Source organism: Labrus mixtus, chromosome 20, assembly GCF_963584025.1.
Source record: "Labrus mixtus chromosome 20, fLabMix1.1, whole genome shotgun sequence".
NCBI lineage: Eukaryota > Metazoa > Chordata > Actinopteri > Labriformes > Labridae > Labrus > Labrus mixtus.
This window is the reverse complement of record NC_083631.1, coordinates 5,559,150-5,569,140: the sequence shown is the minus strand read 5'-3', so window position 1 is coordinate 5,569,140 and position 9,991 is coordinate 5,559,150. Positions and strand designations below refer to the sequence as shown.

Below are 9,991 nucleotides of genomic sequence, written 5' to 3'. Positions count from 1 at the left end.
AAAGCATCGCCTTTTTGTTTGACTCAGTAATGAGAGGAGGTCTCAATTCCGATCACACTGCCAAAGGCGATAGAAGTTATACCATAATCTTTTTTTGGGAATTCAAATCTGTGTATAGCTGGGTTTTCCAGAAACATATATTTCTGCACAAACATGCCGATTTGTAAGAATAAATCCAGGCTTAAAAACTGATATTGTACTCATTATCACCTCCCCATTACAGGATTCATTTTTTATTCATATTTGGATGTAAGTCATGACCATTTCAAAATAAGAGTGATCTGTTTAACTCTTATTAGTCAGACCTTTAGGGGCCTGAAGAGGATAAATAAAAAAATCACAAAAAGCAGATACTTTTAAAAAGTAATTAAATTAAATGTTGGATTCCCTTCAATCACTGTTACCCCTCAGAATCTATGTAGTGATGCTCAGGATAGAAACTATACTGCATGGGGGGATACAATGAGAAAACAGACTTGAAATAGACAATATGTGTAAAAACATGGACACACTGATTGAGTCCTAAATCCGGGTTGCAGCCTTACAGTCTATGGTTGCAGCCCACTTTAGAAATATCAAATATAAGGCTTTTTAGAGACCCAAACAGAGAAAAATGAAATAAAATGCCTGTAAAAGGAGTTAAGTGCTTCTTCAAATAACTCGCCTTGTGAGTTTTTTTTTAATGCATTATGGTGCGTAAACTTGAGGATTTCACTCATTCGTCTTCTTTTACTACCTGTCTCTTTAAACTCGACTTTTATCTGACCTACAAACTGTTATTCCCCCTTTCTCTACTGGGCCTGCAGGGTGACTATAACACACTGCCCGTCACAGTCAGCTTTGTGTTACAGCGCCCTCTGGTGGCTCCTCTCCATCATTACACCCACAGTACGCTCTTCAGTCTGTGTGCAGTGAGCAGCAGGCTTGGATTTGGTTATCATCTGTTAGTTTGGATTGATAGGCTTGTCTGTGGTGTGTGTCAGGACCAGGACCAGTCCGAATCTGTCCGGAGCGGTACGTACCGAGCACCATCATGTTGTTGTCGTTGTTGTTGTTGTTGTTGTTGTTGTTGTTGTTATTGTTGTGTCGGACCGTTACTCGGAGTCGTGGTGGTCAGATGAAGTGGCCCACCCTGAACACTGTGACGGATTTGTAGATATCTAAATGTAACTGTACTGGTTAAAACAGCAGCAGTGTATAAAACAGCCTCATGATTATAACTTCAGTACTGAATATGTGTTACATTTATGTAGGCTCCTTCTTGTCTTTGTTACGTCATGAGCTAATGCTATCAGCTACACGGGCTCAGTGCGTCACGATAAAACACATTGTACTCTACTGAGGTGACTGTACAACACAGTGATAGTATCATCTTTATTCTGCAGGCTGTGTGTGTGTTTACAATGTTTAAACAGATGTAGAGAAGCGAAACAAGCTGGAAAAACTGCAGCATCACTGATGATAAACACTATGACGTCATTTACTGAACCTTAATTCAAAGAAGCAGAATCAGCTATGCTCATTTATTTCACTAACATATAAAGGCTATTATTATTATTATATATTTTTATTTCAGTTTCACATATTGTATTGTAAAGTCAGTCAAGTCTGTGTTTTAGACACAAAAGACAGCTTTCTCTGCAAAAGATTTAGAATAAGTCTACTGTCTTAGACCTTTAAAGTAACCTACATAAAACTTAGATCGTATGCAGGAAGGAAGACCATGAAGAGGCTTAAAGGTCATCGAAAATCAGGGTGCAGGTACCCTAGTGGTTGGTGCGTACGCCCTATGTACAGAGGCTTGCCCTCAAAGTGGGCGGCTCCTTTCCTGCATGTCATTCCCCACTCTCTCTCTCTCTCTCTCTCTCTCTCTCTCTTTTCCTGATTTCTGACTCTATCTTCTGTCCTATCTCTAAATAAAGGAATAATAAGCCCCAAGTTAAACCTTTAAAAAAAGTCATGAAAATGAATCCTGAAGCACACTGGTATCCACTCTAAAGAAGCTGAAACAGACGTAATGTGATCTTGTTCTTGGGTCTGGTTAAAAGCCTGACAGCTAAGTTCTGCACAGTCTGTAATCGATCAATACATTTGTGTTTCAGGCGAGTGAGAAGGTTGTTGCAGTAATCCAGGCATGATGAGATGACCTTATAAAACATTGAAGAATATTGATTTTTCTCTCAGCCTCGTATCGGTCGACATCTCATTGTCTTCCTGTGCGTCATGCCTGTAATCTGTTTGTCTTGTTTGCAGGACTTCAGGTTGAGCCCTTCTGCTCCGACAACTTCACTGAATTCAGACTTCAGCGCCACCATGAGCTCCTGCACGTCCGCCGCTCTGCTGTGTCTGCTGGCCGGGGCTGTAGCCGCCATTCAGAACCCACATCCAGGTGAGAGGAGCCGGATGAGTAAAGTGTCAGCTAAGGAAAGAGAAAGAGAAAGGTTAAAGGAGGTTAAGATGGCAGCATACTGAGTGTGACATGGAAGAGTTTCTCCTGGGTTTAAGGTGATGGTTTTGTAGATGCTGCATGTGAAAGCATGTTTGTTTATTTCTGTCCTATTTCAAGTCTTGGCCATACCAGACCATTACCCAGGTAAGTTTATAAGGAACAGTTTGGTTTCAATATGCAGTTTCTAACTGTGAGGAGTTTAAATCTGCTTATAAACAGACCAACATTAATAGCAAAGTAGAAGGAATTACTTGCGCTTCAGCCCCTCTACAGATGGAGGTCAGTGCTCTTGGCAGTGGCTAAAAAGATGATACAATAGATTCCTTCACACAGGTAGTTGTGACGCCCACTGTGTCTTCCTCAAAGTCAAACCACCTGACTCTGAGGTAGACGCAATACACGTCCAAACGTTAGATAATAAATTGTAAAGTGATTCATGTGCCCAAGTATTTTCTCCATTTAATGGATTCCAACTGTGTGAAGGAATCCATTAAAACATCTTTTCAGGACCAAAGTTAATATTGATGCCCTTTATGACCTTAAACATCAAATAGGACCATCAATGATGAGACTGAAATATTTGAATGTTATTTTTAATGCTTGTTATCACTGCCATCTGGTGGGTGTCAGACAAAATTTGTTACAGAATGCTGTGAAAAAACCAGCCTTTCACTTTTACCACAGCAGAGATTGACAGTAAGTGATACGACTGACTGTTCAAAGGCAGCAGGAGGAGATCATTTATTTGAAAACACTACTGATGCATGATATAGAACAGGATCAGAGGAGATAAGAGGTATGACTTTATCAAGAGGGAGCACCAAAATCAATACAAACAAATTCTTCCTTACAGGAGCTTTAACTTCCTTATTTATTAATTCAACTTCCCGTTTAGGACGTCAACGCACCATTCATTTATGAAGCAATAAATCTGCAGATTGTTTTCTTTTTTAATTTCTTTATAAACTTGATGTTAACAGGAATAGTTCTCTTGAGATTTACAATCTATTTTAGACATTGAGAAAAGTAAAATACGTCTCCTAGACTGGTTAAATATTGAATATAGCATATTGAACAAATAACAAATGTGTGTTGACTGTAGTTGCCATTAGCAGGCAGCCTTATCTGTGTTGTCAAAAAGGTTCCTCCATGTTTCAGCCTAAACTGAGACCTTCACTGTTCCTTCAGTGTTTTTGGACAAGCAGCAGGCGAGCACACTGATCTCCCGTCAGAAGAGGAACGTGGACGGCAGTAAGCCAGCTCAGCCTGCGAGCCTGGAGCAGATGTGCATGGAGAAAGTGTGCACCTACGAGCAGGCCAGGAGTGTGTTCCAGGACTCGTACCGCACGGTGAGCTCCGGGATTCTTACTCTCTCATCCTCACTTCTGTGTTACCTCGAACAGCCTCAGTTTTACCTTCTTTGCTTTTTCTATTTCATGGATGCACTTTGAATCTAATGCTTCAATTTTTGCACTTATCCTCAACATTTTCTCTTGCAGGATATCTTCTGGTCCGTCTACATCGGTGAGTGCTGTGTTCAAATGATTTCCCATCTCTGCACAGCCATTATAAGTAAATGACATCCTCTCATGGATTTTCTGAATGTGTTTAGACGGAGACCAGTGTGCAGAGAAGCCCTGCAAGAATGGAGCCTTGTGTTCGGACAGCGTTGGAGGCTACGACTGCGTCTGCAAGTCTGGTTTCTCAGGAGTTCACTGTGAAAAAGGTGAGGAGGAGATGTCAGGGTTTCTGCTTTGTCTTTACGATCATTGGAGTGGTGATTGTGTCGATGGTGCATATTAAAGCTTAAAGTTTTGTTTTGTTTTTTGGCCGTTAGGGCAGAGATCACATCTTCTATTTTGAATATAAGAAGAATTAGGATTTGAAATATGCTGGAAATGTTTTTATTTTAACTTCCTTATTTATTGATTCCAGTGTTTGTTATTTACTTCTCATTTGGTACTTGAGCACTAAAGACTTCCCCTTCTGTTTCCTCGCTGCAGACCAGACTCTGTGCCCCCTGGCAAAGAACGAGGGCTGCTCCCAGTTCTGTAAACCAGGCTACACGTCCTACGAGTGCTCCTGTGCACGAGGATGGAGGCTCAGCTCCTCGGACAGGAACAAGTGTGAGCCTGCAGGTATGTCTGTCATGTCTATGTGTAATCAGATTTCAATTCCAACTAATTTCCTGCCACAGCTTACATACCTGCTCTGTAAGTAAAAGAGAGAGCACAACGGATACATTTAAACATTGTATGTTTGGTCTCTTCAAATGCCCTTTCTTCGCTCTCTAGGTAGATAGAGATCTGATTTCAAATCTTTGCATTAAAGGAGCAAAATGCAACTCTGACACATAGTGTTTAAAATGGGTACTGCAGTCCAAATTGAAAACATGGAGAGATCTGTCTCCCCCGGCACCCTCCTCTCTAGAGTCCATGCTCACGCAGGTTGCTTTGTCACAGACACTGAAGCTTCAGAGTTTAGCCAGCTCTGCATCGGTCTTTAAACCTTTCTGTGTTCTAACCTCGCTCCATCTTTCAAAAGCATCTCCAGTTTTTATCCTAGTTTTTTTTCTGCACATGGAACCAGTTCCCCCGCCCGCTTCCATCGCTGCATCACCTGTTGGTATGCCGTTTTCCAGGCGTGCCTAGGGGCGTCCGAAACGTTGGTTTGGAGTGCCTTAAGACCGCCTCCCTTCTCTGGTCAAAAGAAATACTGACCATTCAGGACCAGAATCTAAACTTAGGAGGACATACTGGCTGCTGCATTGTTGTCAGAGAAGCCAGCACTTCAACATAGCATGTTTCCTTAATGTCTGATGATGCAATTTTTGTGATTTTATTCAGTAGATATCTTACATATTGCTACTTTAAGGAGCTTATGCATTCATGCAGGAGAAGGCCATCCCCTGATGAGGAAACATTTGTATGTTTTTGTGCTGAATGTGTGCAGTGCTAAGTGGGGTCAACCACACATTCTTTGTTATTATATCGGCCAAATAATGTTCACCAAAGTTTAAATCCAGTGAAGTCAAATTAGATTTGCTTTGCCTCTGGAAGCAAATGTTCTATGTTAATGTTTATTTTACATACAGTACATGCATGAATGCCCCAAAGCAATGATGTCAGAATTATACAAAGGCAGAGCAGTCACACTGAGCCATACAGCGGCCTTTTACACCAAATAAACCACATTAGCTTTATCGCTTTGTCTCTGTACACACATGAACAAACTGACTTTCCTGCACTGCTGCTTGTTGAACATGCTTAGCACCAGCTCTTTTGTGAAATGATTAAAAAAAAGGAGTGTGTGGATAAAATAATATTTCATCCACTCACAAAAAACAAACAAACCTTTTCCATGATGTATCCCTGTTAGCAAGAAAAAATGAAGATCACTTACTGGATATGTGGAAAGGGAACAGAAAAGGCAATTTTAGAAATGCTGCTTGGCCTTGTTAGTTGTTTTGTCCACAGGGATGATTAGCTTATTGCTAAAACAAAATAAGTCACTCACATCTTAAGTTGCACACAAGTCTCTGTTTTGTCTCGTTCTTGCTTCAAGTCTGTTCCTCTTCCAAGTGAAGGTTGTCAAAGTATCTGATCTCTTTTGATACCACATGACTTATGCAGCTGTAGGTCTACTCTCATTTGTGCATGTCTAATTTTACTTCTTTTTTTTAAATTGTACATAGTTTTCATTACATTGTACATATGTTTTCTATTTTTATTCCTGCACGAGTTATTTATGTTTTCTTGGTATAGGTCTGATTTTTTATTGTACAGGTTTAATTTGGACTATGTAGGAGTTTCTTTAAATCTCTGTTCGGGTTTATATATACCTATGTGGAGGGAGGGCAGTGGGTGTTGGGTGTAACAAATGTATCATGTCATGCTTTATGTTCTTCTGATAAAGGGGTTGACTAACTGTGGTATCAGATGCACTTTAACTAACGAGTGAACATAATCTCACATCGTCCCCTCAGTGAAAAACCCCTGTGGTAAGGTGAAGAGTCTGAGCCGCTGGACTACCAGACAGCAGACCAACGTTGGCAGCAACTATGAAGGACTTACCTGTTCTTCCACAGAGTGTCCCTGGCAGGTATGCACACACACTCACACTGTGTCTCATTAAAATAAAATTGTTTTGTATCTGAAGTCCTCATAACCAGGATTCAGGGTTTTATTGCTACACTTTAGTGAGGTGCATTGTTTTGGTTTTTTCAGGCCCTCCTGAAGAGTACAGAGTCTGCAGGTTTCTGTAGCGGAGTCATTTTGAAGGAGAACCTGGTCCTGACTTCAGCTCAGTGTGCAAACAAATACAGATCTTTCCAGGTGGCTGTAGGTGAGTAGATGAAACACACAATTATTCCTTTAAAGCTCCTGTGAGGAGGTTTTTTAATTGTTAAGAAATTGATTAAAATGAATAGTGTTGCTACATTATGACCTATAAAAGCAGACAAGACCATCAGGGACAAGTCTGTTAACTTGTACATAGTTATTTTTAATCCCTGTAACGACTGAAGAAACAGCCTTTTTTGACATTTTCCTCAGCAAATAATCACAACCAGTGAAACTCGGACTGTTCAAAGAAATAAAAGGAGACTTTATGTCCTAACTACTGTATCTACACAGGACAAGACCAGTGAAGAGATAAGATGTGCCGTTTGGTCCACAGAGGGCGCCAGAATCACCACAAATCAAAATTTCAGCTTTAAATGAACACGGAGACATCTACAGAAAAATAGCCATGAAATTAAATAATGCACATGTGAAATGTTTAAGAGCCAAACACTTTAAAAACAGATGATGTATTTATGAACAAAATGTAAAACTCCACAAGATACAACAACGCAGCTTCACATTGCATGTACATTTTTACGGAAAACGCTTAAGTGACATTCAAATAAGCATTTAGTACAGTATGTTATAGCATACTTTGTTTCTATAATCCCATTCAAACAACTTTTACAAGCAAGGGGATGGTCGGGCCGTCCCGTCTATGTAAACACGATGTAAATACGGCTCAGACATCATCACTGACAGCGGGACTCGCGCGGCACACTTGTTGTAGACAGTCATGACTCACAGAGATATTTACAGAGGATATACTTGATTTATGATGGATTTATGAGTAAAATGTCGCACATTCTGCCTTTAACACTCAAGTTAATTTTAGATAGAGAAAAACTATTTCTCATTTAAGCAATGACCCAGGCCAGCATTTATTTGTATTGATCCAAAAAGGTTCACTTTAGAGAAACTGAGCTATGCTTCAATCCAATTTTAGTTGACTTTTTGAAACATATCTAATCTATAAACTGGATTATTTCTAATTGAAAAAGGTGCATTTTATGTATGTGACCACATTATATGAGTGTAAAATGTTGACAAATGATCACAGGTGATGTAGGACCTTTTGGATATCTCTGAATCTAAAAATTATTTTCATTATAAAATTATTTTTCTATTTAATCGATGCAACTTTTTCTTGAAATGTCTGGAAACATTTTTGCTTTAGTACTAAAGGATTATGCAATTATCAAAATAGTTCAATAGTCCTATTCACTCAATCGGCTTATTAATTAATGAACTATTAATTGAAGCTGTGAATGTCAGTTTGTGTGCGTGAGCCTGAGAAACATCTTCATCCTGAATGTCCTGTCTTACCTGCACCTCTTTAGGCAAGCGCAGCAGCGACTATGAAAACGGAGAGCAGACGCTGTACGTACACCTGATTCACGTCCACCCACGCTACGTGGAAGGTCGCCCTGAAAATGACCTGGCCTTGATCGAACTGCGTGACCGCATCCAGTTTAAGGATCAGGTGGTGGCAGCATGTCTTCCAGAGAGAGACTTTGCTGAGAGCATCCTAATGGGGGGAGAACACGTGGCCCTGGTCACTGGATGGAGAGAATCCAAGGACGCGCCCGCTTTCCAGAGCCCGCTCACCCTAAATCATCTGGATTACAAGCCCCTCCCTCAATGTCTGGAGACACACGGCAAACTGATGACCAACAAAATGGGCTGCACCAATCCCCGGACCAACGCCGACTGCACCATGAGCTCCGGCAGCCCCCTGCTCACCCTGTACAAGGACGTGTTCTTCCTCACCGGGGTGGTCAGCCAGCCGCCGGGGGCCGACTGCAGCAGAGGCTACATCTTCCAGAAAGTGTCACGCCATCTGGGCTGGCTGCGGCCGCTCATGGGCTCACGTTAGGGGGAGAAGACGGGACGACTATGTTATGGTTACTGGTTACTGGTTATGGATAATAAGTGATAATGCAGGGGTATTATAATAACTCACACAGGGAATCAGAACATTTTCATTGTGCACTTTTAGTTAATTCTTTTAATATCATCCTCCTGATGAAAAGCTATTCTATCAAACATATAAGTGACTGCTTGTCTGTATCTGTGGACTTCCGCATCAATCCACAAGGTGGCTCTCTATTAACATAAACACAGAGAAGCTCTTCCTGTACGTATTTAGCAGCCTCAGAGTAAGAGTCAGTAATGGATGCAGTGTATTATTTAGCATGTGATTTGTGACGTGGACATGCCTTTTAATTACCTTTTAAGTGATGCTATTTGAAGTGACTGTAATGTTTGACATGCACCTTGTAACACTCAGTTTATCACTGTTCTATAAATGTAATAAAACCTAACACCACACATCGCGCTGAGCTGTCCTTGTTTTAGAACGAGTCAGACTGAAGTCTTTCTGGAAGCTGGGAGGGAAAACAGTGTGTGAATATAGTTTAAAATAGCATAACATATTATAAACAGAAGTCACTAGGCTCAAAGATGTTATTTAAAACTATAACCAAAAAGGGTAGAACATTTTTGTCTTGGTATGTTTTCAACTGACACAAAATAACAGCTCATAAGACATACATTGATATGTTGTTACTGCATCAGAGCGCTGTGAAGTCAAAGGCTAACTTCCCACTTGGACAATCAAGTTCATCTTATACAGAATTACATGATTTATTTGTAGGTGCTTTTCCTTAACTCTACATTTTGCGTACTCAAATTCAAAAGCTTCAACTGTATAAAACGAACAAGATAAGACGAGTGAACATCTGATAAACTAAGAAAAGTTTATAGTGATTAAAAAATGGAACAATGGGGCTTCAAATGTTCACAAAAACAAGTGTAGCATTCTGCAGCTCTGAGAAACAGAGCAGTGCTTTGAACTGATGCTGATGTCACAGTGTGTATGTGCTAACTGTGAAAGATGCTGACATGCTAATGTAAGAAGTAGGACTATTACCATGTTCGTATCTTTAGCGTTTAAATCAGTTTTATTTCTATAGCACAGAATTTGTTAATTTGCTAATGAGTGTCATACAGAAGAGGGTGGAGGGAAGGTCATTAATTAGATGATAGCGCTGTATGAGGAGTTAAGTGATTCTTAAACGTAACTCAAATGAGAGCATAACTGTACCGATTTACACAACAATCCATCAGGTAGAGTTTAAGAAGATATCACGACTGTCAAACTCATGGTGACACCAAGTTCAGGTTCTGGTTTCGAAAA

General features: G+C 40.4%; 1 protein-coding gene across 1 annotated transcript; it reads left to right on the top strand.

Annotated features, from left to right (window-relative positions):
* Positions 1-857: 857 nt before the first annotated feature.
* On the top strand, positions 858-9,123 carry proza (protein Z, vitamin K-dependent plasma glycoprotein a). Its single transcript, XM_061026340.1, has 9 exons — positions 858-1,014; positions 2,254-2,389; positions 3,638-3,798; positions 3,949-3,973; positions 4,062-4,175; positions 4,453-4,587; positions 6,435-6,550; positions 6,676-6,793; positions 8,133-9,123. The coding sequence occupies exons 2-9, from the start codon at positions 2,314-2,316 to the stop codon at positions 8,666-8,668; spliced, it is 1,281 nt and encodes a 426-aa protein (XP_060882323.1). The 5' UTR covers positions 858-1,014; positions 2,254-2,313; the 3' UTR covers positions 8,669-9,123.
* The last annotated feature ends 868 nt before the right edge of the window (positions 9,124-9,991 follow it).